General features: G+C 40.2%; 1 protein-coding gene across 8 annotated transcripts in view; it reads left to right on the top strand.

Annotated features, from left to right (window-relative positions):
* The window catches only part of osbpl8 (oxysterol binding protein-like 8), a 226,205-nt gene extending 204,406 nt beyond the window's left edge, over positions 1 to 21,799 (top strand). For 3 of the 8 annotated variants that reach the window (XM_072268213.1, XM_072268212.1, XM_072268214.1), the window contains 5 exons: positions 6,139 to 6,324; positions 11,931 to 12,084; positions 16,272 to 16,377; positions 17,508 to 17,616; positions 20,220 to 21,794. In XM_072268213.1, the coding sequence (XP_072124314.1) occupies positions 6,139 to 6,324; positions 11,931 to 12,084; positions 16,272 to 16,377; positions 17,508 to 17,616; positions 20,220 to 20,355 (691 nt within the window). In that variant the 3' untranslated portion in view covers positions 20,356 to 21,794. Of the gene's footprint in view, positions 1 to 6,138; positions 6,382 to 11,930; positions 12,085 to 16,271; positions 16,378 to 17,507; positions 17,617 to 20,219 lie in introns of those variants that run through there. The other 5 variants (XM_072268209.1, XM_072268211.1, XM_072268210.1 and 2 more) reach the window with 4 other exon arrangements.
* Positions 21,800 to 22,315: the final 516 nt, after the last annotated feature.

Here is a 22,315-nt window from a genome sequence, read left to right as displayed (position 1 = left end):
CATATATCTTTGAGATTCTTTTTCTAATTTTGTAATCTCTTTTTCCAATTGATCTAGTTCTGCCATATATTCTTTCTTAATTTTAGACGTATAACTTATTATCTGGCCCCTAAGATATGCTTTCATCGCATCCCATAATATAAATTTATCATCCACTGAATGAAAATTTGTATCCAAAAAAAATTGAATCTGTTTTTTCATAAAATCACAAAAATCTTGACGTTTTAATAATGTTGAATTAAATCTCCATCTATAAGCCACTTCTTCCTTATCAGCCATTATTATTGTCATTAATAAAGGGGAATGATCTGATAATATTCTTGCTTTATATTCCATATTTTTCACTCTGTGTTGAATATGCATTGATAATAGAAACAAATCTATCCTTGAAAAAGTTTTATGTCTATGGGAGTAGAACGAATAGTCTCTTTCTTTAGGATTGATTCTTCTCCATATATCAATCAGATTTAAATCCTTCATCAATGATAAAGCTAAATTTACTACCTTCGATTTTATAACAGCCTTGGTTGATCTATCTAAGACTGGGTCTAAGCAAAAATTAAAATCTCCTCCAATTAATATTTTTTCATGCGCATCCGCCAAATTCAGAAAAGCTTCTCGTATGAATTTTGCATCATTTTCGTTTGGTGCATAAATATTCATAAAAGTCCATAGTTCAGAAAAAAATTGACAATGTATCTCCCTGCAGAATCAGTTATTACATTTTGTATTCTAATTGGTAACGTTTTATTGATCAAAATTGCTACTCCCCTCGCTTTTGAATTAAATGAAGCCGCAACAACACTACCCACCCAATCTCTCTTTAGTTTCTGATGTTCTGTTTCCGTTAGGTGTGTTTCCTGTAAAAATGCTAAATCTATCTTCATTTTTTTAATATGTGTTAAGATTCTTTTTCTTTTCACTGGTCCATTAAGCCCGTTAACATTAAAACTCAAAAAATTCAATAAATTAGTCATTATTCTTAACAAAGTTATTCCAATCTAAAACATCATTTATCTTCTCAACTCTCATAGTTCCTTGGAGAATCTCTTTAAACTTCACCATGTTGCTACGTGTCTCCCTCCTAACCTTCCAGGCAGAAAGAAAAAAGAAGATAGAAAAAAAACAAAAAAAGAAAAAACAAAATACCCCCCCACTAATGTTGTGAATGAAAGGATACACAACACTACCTCCCTCCATTTTACGGGTCGTGGCAAAAGCCACGCTTGCACACATGACTAGCGTAGCAATCGATCAGTGCTTCTTCCAGCTCCCCCGCAACAAAAAAAACATTATATATATATATAGACAAAATTAGTATTACTATGTTGGCATTCATTTCTAGAGGAATAGAGTATAGGAGCAGGGATGTGATGTTGAGGCTCTATAAGGCACTGGTGAGACCTCACTTGGAGTACTGTGGGCAGTTTTGGTCTCCCTATGACGTTGGAGAGGATACAGAGAAGATTCACTAGGATGATTCTGGGAATGAGAGGGTTAACATATGAGGAACGTTTGTCTGCTCTTGGACTGTATTCCTTGGAGTTTAGAAGAATGAGGGGAGACCTCAGAAACATTTCGAATTTTGAAAGGCATGGACAGAGTGGATGGGGGAGTCTGGTACGAGAGGGCATGACTTAAGGATTGAAAGGCGCCCATTCAGAACAGAGATGCAAAGAAATTTTTTTAGCCAGAGGGTGGTGAACCTATGGAATTTGTTGCCACAGGCAGCAGTGGAGGCTAAGTCATTGGGTGTATTTAAGGCAGAGATTGACAGGTATCTGAGTAGCCAGGGCATCAAAGGTTATGGTGAGAAGGCGGAGGGGTGGGACTAAATGGGAAAATGGATCAGCTCATGATAAAATGGCGGAGTAGACTCGATGGGCCAAATGGCTGACTTCTGCTCCTTTGTCTTATGGTCTTATATATTAGTGACATTAAACCTGATCTTGATTCTGAGATAAGATGAATGGCACTTTATATTCTGTCTTGGTAGTCTCCAACCTGATGACATGAATATCAGTTTCTCTAACTTATAGTAACCTCTGCCCCTTCTACTTTTCCCTTATCCCACTAGCCCCCATTACCTTGCCTCTTTCCCCTCCCAACCTTCTTCCCTTTATTCCATCATCCACTGTCCTACCTTAGCAGATTCCATCTTCTTCAGCCCTTTCTTCCTGCCATCTATCACCTCCCAGTTCCTTGCTTCATTCCCACTCTCTGCCTCCCCTCCTTTGTCAAGTTGAGGCTAAATACAGATGAGGTGAATGGCATTTCCTTTTCCACCTTGGCAGTCTCCAACCTGATAAAGGGAATATTTCTGTGCTTTATTATTGGACATAAGACCAGATATCTAGACCTGGAACCACCTAACACCCACCAGCTCTTGCTCCACCCTTTTTATACTGGCTATCTGTCCTCTTTGTTTCCAGTCCTGATGAAAGGTCTTGACCTGAGAACATCAACTGTCCACCTTCCACCATAGATGCTGCCTGGCCCACTGGGTTGCTCCAGCTTTTTGTGTGCTGTTTGGTCTTTCATCCAGTAATAGAGCATCGAGTATTAGGGCACAGGAACAGGCCCTTCAGCTCGCAATGTTATGTGAGACAGATTAAGGAAGTGACTCCTCTTCCCTTCTGCTGGCACATGGTCCATATCCCTATCAGTCAGCATCCATGGCAGTACATTCCAGACACCCTCTATTGTCTATGTAAAAGAAAAACAAAACTTCTCCCACTCATCTCCTTTGAACATTCACTCCCCACCACTACTTTAAATGCATATCCTCTAGTATCAGCCATTTCAACCCTTGGATAAAGAAGCCATCTGGGTACCTATGCCTATCATAATTTTATAAACTTCTCACAGGTATCTCAGCCATCACCGCTTAAGAGAAAGTGTCTTGATGAAGGGTCCCAGCCCAAAATAACAATTGCTTATTCCCCTCCATAGATACTGCCTGACCTGCTGAGTGTCCTCATTTAGTGTGCGTTGCAACCTCAGTTTGTCCAATATCTCCTTTATCACACATGCTCTCTAATCTAGGCAGCATCCTGGTAAGTCTCTTCTGACCTCTCTCCATAGTCTCTACGTCCTTCCTATAATGGAATGACCAGTATTAACTGCAATACTCCAGATGTGGCCTGACCAGAGTTTTATGAAGCTGCAATAATTCGGAGGAACTACATGTTGTAGTGTTGCCAGTATAACAACTATTTCCAAGGTTTAGTTAAAAAAAAACTTTATTAGCAAGTACAATCTTTTTATTCTTCAAAAATATATTAAAGAGGTTGACATTTCCAAGTTAGGGCAATCAGTGAATGGTATTTAGGAGAGTATTTTCATATATAGAATGAGTGCAGGAATGGCAATTGATTCTCTACGTAAAAGGACAGTGACTCATTTAGTTAATCTTTTAGCTGATTTATTTAGTTTATCCTCCTGAAATTCAGATTAGATTAATTTATTGTCATTTATACCAGGGTCAGTGAAATTCCTTGCTCACTTGAAGGTCACAGAGTTAACAGTAAACACGGTAATAAAAACAACAGAACTAAGGCCACCTTGTCGTTTTAAGTTAAATTGGATAGATATATGGACAGGAAAGGAATGGAGGGTTATGGGCAGAGTGCAGATCGGTGGGTCTAGGTGAGAGTAAGAGTTCGGCACGGACTAGAAGGGCCGAGATGGCCTGTTTCCATGCTGTAATTGTTATATGGTTATATCAGTAAACGATGGCGAGTATGCCCTTGCAATAAGCAAAGCAACTAACGAATGTCCGATACAACTATACAGCGCAGGCAATCATAAAGCATATTTTTAATCAGCCCATCAATTTGTTTGAAAGTACAGAATATGCTAATTAAGTATTTGAATAGTCTTTTCCAATTACCTACCTAGTCAAAGCTTCATAGAAGAAATTGAGGTTGTTCAGAGTTCAAAGTACACTTATTATCAAAGTATGTACACAATCTTGAGATTCATCTTCTTGCAGACAACCACAAAACAAAGAATCAAGAATAGAACTCACCACACAACAAAGACCATCAAATACACAATGTGCAAAAAAAGAGAGCATGTGTTGAAACAATAAAATGTAAAGAAATAACACACAGAACATTAACCACAGAGTCCCTACTGGCAGCTTATTCCACAGTCTTACAACCCTCTGAGTTAAGAAGTTCCCCCTCAGATTCCCCTTAAATATTTCACCTTTCACCTTTAGTCTATGACCTGTAGTTCTAATTTCACCCAACCTCTGTGGAAAAAGCTTGCTTTGATTAACCATATCTATGCCATCATAATTTTATATATCCTTATCAAAATCTCCCCTCATTCTCCTATGCTCCAGGGAATAAAATCCTAACCTGTTTAAGCTTTCCCTATAGCTCAGGTTCTCAAGTCCCAGCAACATCCTTGTAAGTTGTCTCTGTACTCCCTCAACCTTATTGATGTATTTCCTGTAGCCAAGTGACCAGAACTACACACAATACTCCGAATTTAGCCTCACCAATGTCTTATACAACTTCAACATAACATCCCAAGTCCTGTACTCAATACTCTGATTTATGAAGGCCAAATTGCTTTCTTTATGTTCCTATCTACCTGTGATGTTACTTTCAAGGAACATGACCCATATATTCCAGACAAAGCTTCTGGGACATCACAGATATTATTTCCACTTCTACATAGTCAACCTATGGCACCTCTACATAGCTCAGTCAAGAATACATGTTTAAAACTACTCCCTCTTATTTGGTAACCCTCAAAACTGCAGAGAATTGATATTGGCAAAAAAGTTACAAGCTCTCTTTTGGAGATTTAAAAAATTACTTCCCTGATGGCATTAATTTTGAGATTGTTCACCGAAACATACATTTCAAGTTCAAGTTTAATTGTCATTCAACCATACATGAGTGCAGTCAAACGAAAGCTTTACTCCGGGGCCAGGATGCAAAATACAGTACCAACAGTCATACCCGGCACAAGGCACATATAGCACATATAAGATAGCAGTAAAATACAGTCATACAAAAAATATATTGTCCAAGCTCCTGAATCCATGTATATTGTAGCAGCCTGCAGTTGAACATAATACATTTTGTCTTCTGTCAAGCAGGAGCAAACACTGGAGAGCAGCACCAACTCCAGCATTCTGCTGGAGCACATCGACTCCACCTCTCTCGTGGGTGGCTGCAAAAAGGCAACTCGGTGGCTTGATGCCTCGTCCTCGCAACGACCGAGGCAGTGCAGTTTCCCCACTGTCCTCCAATAAACCAATGTATCAGACTTGCAGTATTCCACATTAACAATGTCCAACAGTGCCTTGTGATCACAAGAAAAGCGACTAAGACGATCACTCGCTGTTAGACTTCTCGCCTCCTTCATGCAGCCACTCCGATGCAGACAGCAGCATGACCTGCACTAAGTCTAGCTCCTTCAATTTCTCTACCAACGAGCAACTCGCTGATGGGGTAGACCTGTAGAGGTTTTAAGGTTTTATAAGTCTTAAGGGTAAAAAATGCTTTGCAATACTTGTAAATTATTTTGAAATTAAAGACATCTTTAAAAAATAAATGAAAGTCAAAAATAAATTTATTATCAAAGTATGTATATGTTACCATATACTACCTTGACATTCATTTTCTTGCAAGCATTTACAAGAAAATAAAGAAATACAATAGAATTAATGAAAAACTATACATAAACAACTAATGTGCAAAAGCCTTGATTGTGTTGGACGTTTTTCTTGTGCTCACAAGATCTTGTAGGACATTGGTAATGTAGAATACTGCAAATCCGATTCACTGGTTCACTGGTGTGGTCTCAGTTGTTGCGTGGACCAGGTCTTCATGTCTCAGGGTAGTCTGTTGCGGCCGTCAGCGAAGGAGACACCGAAGCTGGCTGTGTGCTGCTGGGTTGGACCATTGGTGCTGGCCTCCAGTGTTCACTGGGTGGAAGACAAGCTGGATTGCATTGGTCTATGGCAATGATGATTGAGAATTGAACTTGGACTTAATTCTGGAATTTGAACTCTGATTCTTTTAAAAGCAGTTTGTGTTTTAATAGAGCTATTTGTGAAGGAGTTATTCAATTTTTCATTACCTTTATTTGTCTTCCTTGTGATTATCTCCATAGACTCTGGCAGCATGTAACACGGGCGATACACAACAAGGACCAGCATGAGGCCACCAGGGAGAAGTTCATACTGGAAGAAGCTCAGCGCCAAGCTGCCAAACAGCGGAAAGCCAAGGAAGAAGAGTGGATCCCCCGCTTGTTTGAACATGATCAGGTCACAGGGGAGTGGCAGTACAAATATGCAGAGTAAGCCTTCACAAAGTTTCTGCTGTCATTATGCAGTGGATTGCTGGTTAAAGAATGGTATGGATTTCTGTTCTACAATAAAATTGTTCCCCAAAAGGTCTTTCCTAAACCACATCATATTCCCTCTGGGTAGCCTCCAACCTAATGACATGAACATCAATTCCTGCAGCTTCCCTTCATTTTTCCCCTTCCCCTTCTCTCTTTTTCCATTCCCCATACTGGCTCCCCTCTTTCTCCTGTTCTTCTCCTTACCTGCCTAGCACCTTCACTCCATTCACAACAGGGAGAGTTTCCCGGTGGCCACAATTTTAATTCCACTCCCCATTCCCATTCAGACTTATCTGCCCATGGCCTCCTTTACTGCCACAATAAGGCCATTCTCAGGTTGGAGGAGTATACTCTGTCTGAGTAGCTTCCAACGTGAGGGCATGACATGGAGTTCTCTAACTCCTGGTAATTCTTCCCCCTCACCCTTACTTCTTCCATTCCCCACTCTGCCTCCCCACTTACCTCTTCTGTTCATCTCACCTACCTATCACTTCCCCCTGGTGCCTCTCCTCCTTCCCTTTCTCCAATGGTCCACTTCCCTCTTTTATTACTTTTCTTTATCTTCAGCCCTTTACCTTTTTCACCTATCGTCTCCCAGCTTCTCAGTTCACCCTCCCCCACTCACCTGACTTTATTTATCACCTTCTGACATCCTCCTTCCCCTCCCCCTCCCCCCAACCTCTTATTCGGGGTTCTTCCCCCTTCCTTCCCAGTCATGATGGGGCTCAGCCCAAATCATTGACTGTTTATTTCCCTCTATAGATGTTCCTCCAACATTTTGTCTGTGCTTCTCTGGATTCCCAGCATCTGCACAATCTCTTATATTTACCATATGCAGAGAAATGTTTACAAGAGTTTCCAGGGCTAAATTCAATTTTAATATCTACAGGATAGTCTTGTGGAAATGTTTAAAAGGTATAAGAAGGCAAATTATTGTTTAGCTGTGTAACAATTTATGTATTTGAATGAAATACATATGAACATATTAGAACATTATTGTACAAGATAATAAGAGGAATAGATAGAGTGGATAGCCAGCGCCTCTTCCCCAGGGCACCACTGCTCAATACAAGAAGATATGGCTTTAAGGTAAGGGGTGGGAAGTTCAAGGGGGATATTAGAGGAAGGTCTTTTACTCAGAGAGTGGTTGGTGCGTGGAATGCACTGCCTGAGTCAGTGGTGGAGGCAGATACACTAGTGAAGTTTAAGAGACTACTGGACAGGTATATGGAGGAATCTAAGGTGGGGGCTTATATGGGAGGCAGGGTTTGAGGGTCGGCACAACATTGTGGGCTGAAGGGCCTGTACTGTGCTGTACTATTCTATGTTCTATGTATTACCAATACCTCTACGGTACTAGAAAACTGTGTATTACTTCCTAGTAGTTATTGATGGAGGAATTCATCTGCTGTGTTCTTTTGATTGACTGTAAATGAACAAAATCTGTGCAGACACCTAGTAGAGATAATGACTGCCTTTATACAATGCTGTTGACAATTACATCCTCCAAATCTTCATTTTCATTGTAACATTCAAGTTGATTGCCGATACCTTCGTAATTCCCAACTTGTTGAAATAGCAAAATCTTTTCATTTTCAGGCCCAGCCATTTCTAGCATCTCCAAGCGTTAATGCTTGAAACCGTAGTGAACTGAATTGTCTTCCTGCTCATTTCTCGTCAGCTATCAGCAACAAAAATCACTGCTTTTTGAACACAACTGACACTAATTAGAAACTGTTCGGCAACAGTCTCTTGCCTTAAATAAGTGGCATAGTGTCCCAAATAAACGAAGGGAATCCCGGCTATTTTCTCAATTTAGTTTTTGTTCTTTAAGAGTTGTCCCAAATAATCGTCTGCCCCGATTAACCAATGGCCCAATCCTTTATACTTCCCTGAGATCCATTTCCTTGAAGGCATTTACAGGAAGGTAAAGAAATACAATAGAATTCATGAAAATTGTATTTAAACAAAGAGTGACAAACAATCAATGTACAAAAGAAGACAAACTGCAAATAAAAAAATAATACTGAAATGTTGGGTAGCGGGATGGAGATGCATAGGGTTGCCAACTTTCTCACTCACAAATAAGGGACAAAAGTAGCAGTCAAATACAGGACACTTGTGTTTACCCCGAGAAAGACTACCATGACCATGAAGCCTTGCGTGGGCACCTACGTGCGCATGCGTGACGTGCTCATACATGACATGTGCATGTGTGTACGTGCCAATTTTTTCTCTACAAATCTGTTTTGGCTCAATCTTCCCAATTCTGTTCTTGGTTCTTGATCCTCCAAAATATTCCGCATGGAATTTAAACTGGAGTTAAGTGAACCTACACTGTACATACATTATTTCTACTTTATATAGCTATATATTTATCATATCATTCCTGCTTTTACTATATGTTAGTGTTATTTTAGGTTTTTTGTGTTATTTGGTATGATTTTGTAGGTTATTTTTTGGTTCTGGGAATGCTCAAAAATTTTTCCCATATACATTAATGGTAATTGCTTCTTCGCTTTACGTCATTTCGGCACGAAAGGTTTCATAGGAACGCTCTACCTTAGCGGGGGAAATACTGGACAAGGGCGATCCCATATGGGACAAACCAATTTAACCCATTATACGGGATGTCCTGGCTAATACTGGACAGTTGGCAACCCTGGAGATGCATCTCTATCAAAGGAGGTGTAAGGTGTTCCTTCCCTCCATTAGCCTGCAGGTCACCCTTGCGCAAGGTGTAGACCCTTGATCAGGGTCACGTGAAGCCATGAGAGCAGGTGGTGGATGGTCTTGTAAAGACCCTGTCCAGAAGAAGGCAAAGGGAAACCATTTCAGTAGAAAAATTTGCCAAGAGCAATCATGATCGTGGAGAGACCATGATCACCAACATCATGCAACATGGCACATAACGAATGGACTGAGAATGTGAGTTGAAAAGAGTCCTTGAAAGTGAGTCTGTATGTCATAGAATCAGCTCAGACAAATGGTGCATGAAGTTACCACTGTCGTATAGAGGTGTAGTCATCACAACATTGTAGTGTGAAGGGCCCATATTGTGCTGTACTGTTCCATGTTCTGTTTCCCTTTGCTACTTGTTAGCATTTTGTCCTTGGTTATGGGGTATGGTACAGCATAGGAAAGCTGATTATTGACTACAGGAGGAAGGAGCCATTGGTCCATGAGCCAGTCTTCATTCCTTGGAGTTAGGAGTTCAAGGTAAACTTATTATCAAGGTACATATACGTCACTATATACAACCCTGAGATTCATTTTCTTGCAGCATACTCAATAAATTAATATAATAATAACCATAACAGAACCAATGAAAGACCACACACCAGCTTGAGCGTTCAACCACCATGCAAAAGATAACAAACTGCGCAAGTACAAAAAGAAAGAAATAATAATAATGGTAAATAAATAAACAGTAAGTATCAAGAACATGAGATGAAGATTCCTTGAAAGTGAATCCATAGGTTGTGGGAACATTTCAATGGTGGGGCAAGGGAAGTTAACTCCTTTGGTTCAAGAGCCTGATGGTTGACGGGTAGTAAGTGTTTCTGAACCTGGTACTGAGAGTCTTGAGGCTCCTGTACCACCTTCTTGATGGAAGCAGCAAGAAGAGAGCATGACCTGGGTGGTGGGGATTTCTAATGATGGATGCTGCTTTCCAATGATAGTGTTTTGTGTAGATGTGCTTAGTAGGTGTCATGATGAATCTTTGTAAACTCCTAAGGAAGTAGAAGCACTGCCGTGCTTTCTTCATAATTGCACTTGCGGGTTGGGCCCAGGACAGGTCCTCCAAAATAATAACGTCGAAGAATTTAAAGTAGCTAATCCTCCCCACCACTGATCCTCCAATGAAGGCTGGCTTATGGTCTTTGGGTTTCCTTTTCCTGAAGTCAATAATCATCTCCTTGGTCTTGCTGACAATGAGTAAGAGGTTGTTGTTATGGCACCACTCTTAATCTCCCTCCTATATGCTAGTTAGTCACCACCTTTGATTCAGCGTGCAACAGTGGTGTCATCAACAAACTTGAATATAGCAATGGAGCTGTACTTAGCCACAGAGAAGATTTGCCTGGGACCAGCTCATATGTGCCATTACAAAGAAGGCCTCTAGTTTCTTAGACATTTCTGTAGATTCGGATTGCCACCTAAAACTTGGGCAAACTTTAACAGATGCAGTGGAGAGTATCCCTGACTGGTTGTATCATGGCCTGGTATGGAAACACCAATGCCCAGGAACAGAAATGCCTAAACAAAAGTGGTGGGTACGGCCCAGTCCATTACAGGAAAAGCCCTCCCCACCATTGAACACATCTACAAGGAGAGCTGTCACAGGAAAGCAGCATCCATCATCAACCAGGCCCCAACATCCACCCCCAACCAGGCCATGCTCTCCGCTCACTGCTGCCAACAAGAAGGTGGTACAGGAGCCTTAGGTCCCTCACCACTGGGTTTAGAAACAGTTATTACCATCAACCATCAGTCTCCCCAACCAGCCTGGATAACTTCAGTCACCTCAACTCTGAACTAATTCCATAACCTATGGACTGACTTTCATGGACCCTACAACTCATATCCTCGGTCTCATTTATTTATTTATTGTTATAATTATTTGTCTTCTTTTGCACATTGGTTGTTTGTCAGTATTTGTGTGAAGTTTTTCATTTATTCTCTTGTATTACCTGAATGCCTGCAAGAAAATGAATCTCAAGATAGTATATGGTAACACAATTATTTAGAACTTTAGGAGAGGGATGGTGGTGGCAGTTTGTTCAAGCAGGTCTATATCAACCTGTTGAAACATGGTCATGTGCTCGCAGCCCATATTAAAGCCTCCTGGCAGCTTCAGGCAGATGGCTTTGGGAAAATCTATGGGTCCTACAGTGTTAGAAGAGAAGAGAATTCTTTACAAATACTCTTCGCTTCTCCTCTGAGGCAGAGGGCACAGCCTCTGAATACAGGGGTATCCCTTTAGAACAGAGATGAAGATGAATTTCTTCAGCCAGAGGGTGATGAATCTGTGGAATTCATTGCCACACACACCATGGAGACCAAATCATTGAGTATATTTAAATCAGAGGTTGATAGGTTCTTGATTAGTCAAGGCATCAAAGCTTATTGGGAGAAGGCAGGAGAATGGGATTGAAAGGGATAATAAATCAGAAATGATGGAATTGCAGAGCAGACTCAATGGGCCAAATGGCCTAATTCTGCTCCTATGTCTTAATGGTGTAATGGACTTGCTATTGAACATATTAAGTCATGTACCTCATTGACATTTGCAGGTGTGAAATAACCATGTAACACCATGCATAAAATCTTTGGATGTTTCTGGAGAAATGGTAAAGTGTTATCTACATGCAAACTTCTGTCACTGTCTTTTATTAAATTTTGTTCCTTTTCTCATCTGGATTTCTATGCTGTAAGTGTGGTTAATATCACGATACTGCCACAACTGTGATTTCATAGCACCTAAGCATTGTGAATTAAATTACAGAAAGTATTTTTCCTGCAGCTAATTATGTAGTGTATTTTATTGCATGCAGCACCAGGCCGTGGGATCCACTGAATGACCTCATCCAGTATGAAAAAGGTGGTGTCATTCAGTCAAAAGTGTGGCACCGCACTCCAATGGTACGTTCTGCCAGTATAATTAGTCTCAGTAACCAAGGGGGAAGGAAAGAAAGTTACAAGCGGCAGGTAGGTTTTAAGATTGCATAATATTAAATTTACCGTTACTGGCACCCATCACCATCTCAGGCAGCCATTCTATCCTCTTTCCATTCTTGTCACCCTCTCCCACAGTGGAGCTTTTGCTATATGATGCTATTCGTTTATGAGACACAGTGCCCCAAAGAGCTGAGCCTCAACCATGCTTGCTTCTTAAGAATGAATAAGTTATATGGGCTTATACTTCTTCAAAGTTTAAAGTAAGTGTATTATCAAAGTAAGTATAGGTCACCACGTAGAGTTGTAGAGATTTATTCACAGTAGATCAAAGAAATACAATAGAATCAATGAAAAGCCACACACAAAGATAGACAGGAAACCAGTGTACAAAAGAAGACAAGCTGTTCAAATAGAAAAAATAATTATAATGAGCTATAGCATGACACACCTTCTCTACATGGACAGTTTGAAATTATACACTCCTTCATCAGTTAAGCTAAAGTAATTAACTCAAATAGAACTATTTTTGAAATGTATAAACATGAACTTTGGACTGGATAAGTGCAGAACACTAAACATAAAGAAAGGTGCAGTAGAGCCAATAGAATACAAAACAGAGCAGCAGGACACACTACAACCAATGGACGAATATGCAACATACAAGTACCTAGAGTATCAACAAGGAAAGAAAATAGATCATAGCATGAAAAAGGAAAAACTTTTGACAGAATTTACTTCAAGGCTTAAAAAAATTTGCCAGAGCTCAACAGTAAACATATAACAAGGGCAATAAACACTTTTGCTATACCTATATCAATGTATTCGTTTGGTGTAATGGTCTGAAACCAATCTGGGAAATTTACAAAGAAAAATAGGAACTGAAATGACAAGCATATGCAATTCTACACCACTAAACTTAGATGAGAGCACAACCCAGAAAAATTAAGACATGTTGGAGAAAAATTTAACCCTCCATGACCCTCCATGGAAGACATCCCCACTATCCGAGCAGACTTGATGTTAATAAGGAAGCATCAAACACCTGGCTCAGAGTCGGGGACCTCTTCCCAGAAACAGAAGGGTTCCTTGTGGCAATACAGGACCAGGTGATTAGCACAAAAAATATCAAAAATGCATAATAAAAGACCAATAAATTCTAGACAATAAATGTAGAAAATGCCTTGAAGAACCAGAAACGATCCAACACATTGCAGTTTAATTACTTAATTACTTAAATAGACACAATCAAGTGGTAAACATCATTCACCAAAATCTTGCCTTTAAAATACAAACTCATAACAGAAATTATACCTTACTATAAATATAAACCTGATCCAGTTTTAGAGTCAGAATACCCCAAATTATGTTATGACCGATCAGTTATTACAGAGAGGACAATCCATAATAACCGTCCGGATATAATGATACAGGATAAACAAATAAGAACAACTTACTTAATAGATATAGCCATCCCAAGCACACTTAACTTTCAGAAATCAGTAAGTGAAAAACACCAGATATACACTGAATTAAAAGAGAAAATTGAAAGACTTTGGAACATGAAAAAGGTATACAGTAGATAATAATAACTACAACTGGTATCATCCCAAAGGTACTACACAGTAGGGCTACACGTTGTATCTATGTAAATCTTCAAAAAGCCACAATACTAAACGCCACTAGAATTGCCCGGAAGTTCCTAACAATTGTCAAGTGCTTGGCTATGGCCCGTACCTCAGGTTTTACCAGCGTGACCTGAGGGAAAAAATGATAATAATAAGTAAGTGAATAAATAATATTGAGAACAAGAGTTGTAGAGTCTTTAAAATTTAATCCATAGGTTGTGTTCAGTGATGAGGTGAGTGAAGTTATCCTGCACTTTATCCACTCCCAATGTGGTTAACAACAATGTTGGAATACTTTCCCTTCCCTTTTAGATTCAGATTCATTATGAATGATCACATGTACATCAAAACATACCGTGAAATGTGCCAATCGCCTTAACAACCAACACACCTAAGAATTTGCAAGTGTCACCACACATTACGATGCCAACATAGCATGCCCATTGTGTTCATCACAACACACAGCACAGAGAAACACAGCAGCAACAACAGCAAAGCAAGCCCCTTTCCCACCCTCTCACCCCCTCACACACACACAGGTCTTCAACCCAGGACAGCCATCGAGGTATGCAGGGCATTTTTTATAATCTCAGTCCTTCTCTTCATCTCCCCGATCTCCTTCCTCCCTTTCATTTCCCCTTGTCCTGCCAGCATTACTCCACACAAAGGCATTGGAATTGTTAGCAGCCACAATTATTTTCCTCTCGATGGTATGACCCATAACGAGTAGTGATTGTACAGAACTGTGGGTACAAATCTGCGTACTGCACTAAAACACAGATTGTTGATGCACCAACATATTGTGATAATATTTCACTTATTTAAGATTCTTTAATGTGACTAATATTTCCTGATTGCGGTATGTCATAAGGTTAGGTAGGTTTTTTAAAGCCTCTCATTCATTCTCAGAGTATGTACATCACTTGTGAAATTAGAATTTATTGATGCCCTTGAGAATGTGGTCGTTAATTTACTTAAACTGCAGCAGCCTCTGTGTGATCAAAGTAGTCTCACTGAACTGTTCAGTTGGTAATTCCTAGATTTTGGCCTTTCTGTGATGAAGTATTGGCTTGTGCATGCCCAAGCCAAGATCTTGCCCTCACTGGAGGTGGTGATGTTTCCACGTAGTTGCTGCCCTTGGTTTACCAGATTTTTGAAAGTATTGAACTCATTCTCATATTATAAAGTATTGAATTCTATTGAATATTGAAAGGCCTAGATAGAGTGGATGTGGAGAGGATGTTTCCTTCAGTGGAAGAGTCTAGGATGAGAGAGTACAGCCTCAGAGTACAAGGATGTTCCTTTAGAACAGAGATGAGGAGGAATTTCTTTAGCTAGAGAGTGGTGTATCTGTGGAATTCATTGCCACAGACGGCTGTGGAAGCCAAGTCATTGAGTATATTTAAACTGGAGGTTGATAGGTTCTTGACTAATGAGGGTATTAAAGGTTACAGGAAAAAACAGGAGAACAGGGTAGAGGGGGATAATAAATCAGCCATGATGAAATAGCAAAGCAGACTCAGTGGGCTGAATGCCCTCATTTTTCCCCCTTTCTCTGAGAGAATAGAGTTGAGATCTGGCCAGTAGCCAATTTGGATTCTTACCTAAATTGGAATATTTAAAAACTCCATTGAGAAAGCATGGAGCAACATTTATTCAATCTTTAAATTTGTTACCGAACTATTAATCAGGAGTTGGACAAAAATTGTTTCCCAGAGCAAATGTTCATTGTTAACAAGACACAAGATAGTGAGTGTATCTTGGTAGGTGTCTTCATCAGCTTTGTCGGTTTTGATTGAAATCCTGTGGTATTCTAGCTGATGCTAGCTTATTGGATTATATGTGGTAGTTTAACTTCCTGTTCAAGGAAATCGTTTATTGTACAAATAGAACACCATCTATGTTTAATGATTTTATTACCATTAGTAAGTCAGTTTACAGCAATGAAATTCTGCTTTGGAGTATCTGATAAAAATAGTGTTTTAGAAAAAAGTTGTGTTAGAGATGGAAAAATAGTCAGAAAATATTACAGTGAGAAGAATAATTTGGACAGTGTTTTGGATAAGTACATGGATGGGAGGAGTACAGAGGGCTATGGTCCAGATGGAACTAGGCAGAGTAATATTTGGAATGGACTAGATGGGCTGAAGGGCCTGTTTCTGTGCTGTAGTGCTCTATAACCCTAACAAAATGGATATGATATGATCGCAAAGGTGTTGATAAAATCATGAGAGTCATTGTTAAGACAGTTCATCAAAATCTTTTTCATAGGGCAAGGGAGTCTAGAACTACAGGTTCAAGGTGAGAAGGGAAGATTTTAAAGGAGAGATACAGGGTTAAGTTTTCACACATGGGAGGTGTTAGAGGCAAGTACAATCCTATTTAAGGGTCATTTGGACAGGTACATGGATCAGGAAGGAGCAGAGGGATATGGGCCTAATGCAGTAAATGGGAGTGGCGGAGATGGGTATCATGGGCAAGGAAAGCCAAAACAGCCACTTCTGTGCTGAACAATCCTGTGATCTGTGATTATTGCTCTTTAGCAATGAAAGGACTTTAAGGCTGATTGTGTGTTCCATGTCATTGTTGTAGGTCTCCGTACCAAAGCGAAGCCGGAGCAAACACAGTGGACAACAGAGTCCTGAGAGTGGCTGCTCCAGCCCAGAACTGGATCAGCAAGACTCCTCGGAGAGTGAAAGTGCGTATGGTCTTTTGTTGCTTTTTGTTCCACCAAAACACTTTCCTTTTTACCTCTTTACCCACTGTTCCTCAACCCTAATCAAGGTATCTTCAACTGAGTTCAGGTCCATGCTCCACTGGACATCCAACAGTGATTCATAATTTCTTTTGCCTCACACCTTGCAAATAAACACGACACCAGCACAAATATGTGATGATTACTCCACAGTGCTGTTAATTTTACTGGATCAGGTCAACTGGAGCAACCTTCCCTCAAAGGGTAAACATAAGATATTCTGCAGATGCTAGAAAGCTTAAGGAACACACACAAATTCAGCAGGTCAGGCAGCATCTATGGAGGGGAATTAACAGTTGATATTTCGGGCTGGAAAGGAAGGGGGCAGAAGCCAGAATAAGGTGGGGGGAGGGGAAGGAGTTATAAGCTGGCAGGTGATAGGTGAAACCAGATGAGGGGGAAGGTAGGTGGATGGGGGAAGAGGGATGAAGTGAGAAGCTGAAAAATGATAGGTGGAAGAGGTAAAATGCTGAGGAAGAAGGAATCTGATAGGAGAGGAGAGTGGGTCATGGAAGAAAGGTAAGGAAGGGAGGAACCAGATGGAGGTGGTAGGCAGGAGAGGAGAAGAAAAGGGAAAGGTGAGAGAATAGGAAGTGGAAAAACAGAAAGGGGGAGGGGAATTACCAGAAGTTGGAGAAATTAATGCTCATGCAATCAGGTTGGAGGCTACCCAAACGGAATACGAGGTGTTTTGTCTTTCCAACCTTACATTGACCTCTGCCTGTTGTATATTCTCACCATATCAGCCCAACATGGCAGCTATGGCTCTGGCTGCCTAACATCTACAATCTGGAATTCCCTCCACCTCAACCCATCCTTGAAAATCTACACCTTTTCATCACCACTGTTCTAAATATCTCCTTTTTTGTACTGAGTATCAATTTTTTCTTGGAATGTTTCTGTGGAGTTCTTGGAATATTAGCCTGCGGTGAAGACAACAAGAGTGGTTACAGTTTTTGCCTCTTTCTGTTGGCAAATGCTGGGTCTGTTTTTGCCTCTTTCTGTTGGCAATGTTGGGTCTGTTTCCTTTAACGGTGATTATCATCTTGTAAGACCCAATGCTCTACTTGCAGGAAAAAAGATGGGGAAACACAGTGCAAGACTGAGGAAGAAAGTGAATGATCTCAGCGAACTACTTGGTGCCATAGATTCAATAAAGAACACCCAAGAGGAGATCAATAGGTATGAAGCAGGGTACTAAAGGTGGTGTGGGATTGTTGTGTTTCTCTGCAGATGGACGCATGATCTTATCTAGAATGTTCTCATAGTTAGTACAGTATGCATATGGAATGCTTGTCTTTGTTATCGAGGCATTAACTTCCAACAGTCAGGAAATTTATAAAACTCAAGTCTGCCCTGAACTGCCCCAGGCCTCAACTCCTCTCCAAGCTATTTCACAATTTTCCTGAATTTCCTGATTTTTCACAAATTAATTACCTCCTCTTTAAAAAAACTCCAATACTCCAGCCTCCACAACACTCCGAGCTGGAGAATTCCAGGGATTCAAAACATGGATGTTCTTTTCCATTGGAGACTGCAGATCTGACAGAGGTTTATAAGATTATGAGAGACATAGATGGAGTAGACTGCCAGTATATTTATCCCAGTGTCAATGTTCTAATGCTAGAGGTGAAAGGAGGTAAGTTCGAAGGGGATGTGGTGGGCAAGTTTTTATTAAACGCGGACGGTGAAGGGTGCCTGGAATGCTCTGCCAGGGGTAGTGATGGAAGCAGATACAATCGGAATGTTCAAGAGCCTCTGAGAGAGGCACATGGATCTGCACAAAATGGAGGGATATGGACATTGTGTGGGTAGAAGGGGTTAATTTAGTTAAGCATTTAGTAACTATTTTAATTAGTTTGGCATAACATTGTGGTCTGAAGGACATTAAAAATTCAAGTTTATTTATCACATGTACATTGAAACATACAGAGAAATGCATCATTTACATTAGCAGCCAACTGAATTGTTGGTTGCTAACTTGTGCTATATTGTTCTATGTCATTAGTTTTGGTTGATGCACTCTTAAATAGCAAATTTGGGAGATTTGTTATTCCAATGAATAATGATGGGGTAAAAAAAAGTCTGAAGCGCAGCCATCTGAGTCTTGAATTGTCCCAGAGCTGCTGTTCTCATCTGTAACAATAGTGGTAGGCTCTTACTATGTGATATATTGATTCATCTTTCCACAAGGGATGTCAGGTCTGCAGAATATCGAATATTGATTTGGAATTAAAAGAGAGATTCTCTAATAAGAATTACACAGATTTCTTTAACCAGTTCTTGTATATTGCAGCTTCCAAATGTGTGGCTGGCTTGTGATTCAGAGAAATAGTGGCTGGAGTCCCGAGTGACAAACTGCTGGAGGATGTCAGCAGGTCAAGAAGCATCTGTGGAGGGGAATGGACAGTTGACATTTCATGTCGAGCTCCTTCATCAGGACCAGACCCCAAAAATCAACTTCCCATTTCCCTCCACAGATGCTGCCTGACCTGCTGAGTCCTCCCAGCAAGTTTGTTACACATTTCCATTTTCACTGGGCTACAAGTTGAACTGATCAGAGGCTGCCACCAGGGGACAGCAGAGAGCTGCCTGACCAACAGGGACATTCCCACAGCAAATCCAGACCATCCCCAAAACTGTTCACCCTCTACATCGTTGACATGAAGTCAATGTGGAATTTTAATTCATCTCCTTGTTTCTCCTCTTTTTGGTTCCTCAATAGATTTTGAAGCTTCGCCAACATCTAATACTTCCTGTCACTTAACTCGCTATCAATCATTTTGAAACAATAGTGACCACTGATTACTCCACCTGTACATAAGTGTTTTGAAATTAGTTTAACTTCACTTAATTTTTAACCATTCTTATCCTGAACTTTAACCTACCAGGGCCAGTAGGTTACCGACCCTTCCCAAGTTACAAACACTCAACTTATGAATACCCCTACCTACAAATGAGCTCCCATAATATTATTATATTCAATAATCTGGCATGTTCATTTCTACAAATGGCTGAGCTTTTTTCCTAGTCTCCACCTTTGGTAATTGCTCTTCCTCAACAATCGTGTGTGCTTTTGATGCCATTCATTTCAACACATTAGAAATATAGTTACCATAATGAGCAATTTCTATGTATTTTCCCTTTTACAGACACATTTGATTTAAGAATACACGTAAAAACTGTGTTGATTGGTGATACAAACAACCCATTTCTCTGTATGTTTCGATGTTTCAGTGTACACGTGACAAATAAAGACATTCTTAGTCTTAAATTGAACCTCCCCAGTTACCTTGCTGAGTGATAAGGTGGAGATAGATGCACAGGTAACATGAAAGGAGATGGTTAACAAGTCATCATTTAGTGAATCTTTATGCATGCCCCAATATTTAATTTAAATTTACCTTTTTATCAAAAAGCACTGACAAATAGGTAATAGGAGGGGGCACAATTTTAAGATGATTGGAGAAAGTATAGGGAGATAAGCTCTTTACTCAGCTAATGGTGGGTGCTTTGAACACAGTACCAAGGGTGGTGGTAAAGTCAGATACATTAGGGACATTAAAGAGACCCTTTGATAGGCACATGGATAAAAGAAGAATGTACAGATTTGTGTGAGGTAATGATTAGATTGACCTTAGAGTAAATTAAAAGGTCGGCACAACATTGTGGGCCAAAGAGCCTGTACTGTGCTGTACTCTTGTATGTTCTAAATATTAATTGTTAATTAATTCTGGTGCAATTTACATTTCCTGCACTAAATGGTGTTTGAATTCTTCCTTCAGAAGTTTGGCAGCTCTGCGGAATCGGACAGTCACAAACCAGCCCAGTGCAAATGGCCACTTTTTGCAGCAGAGGGACTATGCCATCATTTTTTTCCTTATCCTGCTTCAGATCACGATTAATTACATTTTCAATTAACCATGACCTGACCAAATGAAGCCATAAACAGAGGAGGCAAGGAGCAACGTATTCCTCACCACGGGTGAATGTCTGAGTATAGGCACTAGGCACTGTGTTGGACCAGGTTCGATAACAAAGTGCTTTCAAGATTTTCATTATACAGAATATTCATATATGTATTGACTTATATTGCAATGAACCACAATCCTTTAAAGGCACTCGATGTGTGTTGATGCTCCAGACTTAAATCAGTTTTTACGACTCCTTTAGGAAGGCCAGTTTCAGCAGAAGCCATATATTAAATTGTGTGCAAGTATTAGAACACCAGTAACAGTGCAAATCCTCGCCTGTTCTATCGGTGTGCACCTATAGCCACTTCTGAACGCTGTTTCTAGTATTTGCCCCAAGTAACCAGTGCTTTGTCTATGAATGGTGCAGTCCTTTAAAGAGAGCCATGTGAGTTTAGCATTCATGTTCAATTCAGATTAACGTACTTTTGTCAGCATCCTATGTACATTTAAAAAGTATTCTGGAGGGCAGGATGTTGGAGTGATGGAGAGCAGTGCCTTGTGCATGAATTCACACCAGTGTTCAGGATTATGTCAGGGCTGTGCCATAGTGGGGAGAAAAAAGCCTTACGACATTCCAGAGTTGGTCTTTAAGCTTATGTTAACGTCTCAAGTTGTCATGACATAACACTGCCATTAATACCTATGTGGTAGCTTGTAAACTCAGACTCTATTCTGACATTTGATGTAAAAATAGTCCAAACTTGTTTATTTTATACTTTGCATCAGTTATTCCAATTGTTTTGCTGTCGGTAACTTCCATCCTTCCCAACTCATTGCAAACCATAGCACTGGACAGTAGTTTTGATTTCTGAGCATACAGTTCAAAAATGACTTGTGCAGGTCTTGTACGTTTAAACTAGAATCTAAGCAAATGTTTTTGTCGCAGCAACCTATAGTGTCTGTTAGAAAAAAGGCAGATTACGTCTCAAGCAACAGTGTTGTGCATTCCTTTTACATACTGAAAGTCAACACATTATTGATGGGATCATGTAAATGTTTTATCGATGTACCTCAGTATTTATTCACAAAACAATCTTTTGTTTACTAAGATTTATCAAAGTTCTTTGTTTCCATAAATTCTACATTTTCTCATGATGTTGACTTAACTAATAAATACTTAAACAGGTGGTCATGGGACCACAAGCACTTTCACTTATGTCCGCCAGTCAGGTTTTCTTTATTTTGGGGAATGATTTTTATCGACACGGTAATGGTAGCAAACTAGCAACAAGGTATGGACTGTTGGGATTCACTCAATAACCACTTGTTAAAGCATAAGCACTTGTAATATGGTATTTATGATCGCTAATTTAATAAAGATTTGTGATCTCTACCACTGAATGAGAGGCCTGACTTTATTTTAAATGATTAGTCCCCTAATGTTGAAACTTGAGCAGGTGTGGGGCGGTACGGTGGTGTAGCAGTTAGCATCACACTTTACAGCTCCAGTGACTTGGGTTCAGTTCTCGCTATTATCTGTAAGAACTTTGTACGTTCTCCCCGTGACGACATGGGCTTCCTCAGGTGCTCCAGTTTCTTCCGCAATATGTACAGGTCGTAAGCTGTGGCACGCGATATTGGCACTGGAAGCATGGCGACAGGACATCCTCAAATTATGTTGGTTGTTGACACAAACAACGCATTTCACTGAATGCTTTGATGTACATGTAACAAATAAAGTTAATCTCTTCTGATCTTTAAAATTCTAGTGCCTCCTGAGGCTTTTGAGGGGCTTCAAGGGTGTTGGATCCATACCCAATTTTAAACTGGGACAAGACTCTGACCGAGCAACGTTGAAGGAGCATCAATGTATCTCCATTAAGCAACGGTGTGTGACCAGGGGGAGTTGTGTGGGAGGGCTGGGTAAGGATTTTGGAGCTTGTTCCCATGAGCCTACAGCTCTTGTT

Source organism: Mobula birostris, chromosome 9 (assembly GCF_030028105.1).
Source record: "Mobula birostris isolate sMobBir1 chromosome 9, sMobBir1.hap1, whole genome shotgun sequence".
In the NCBI taxonomy this organism is placed as follows: Eukaryota; Metazoa; Chordata; class Chondrichthyes; order Myliobatiformes; family Myliobatidae; genus Mobula; species Mobula birostris.
This window is presented reverse-complemented; position numbering and strand designations above follow the sequence as displayed.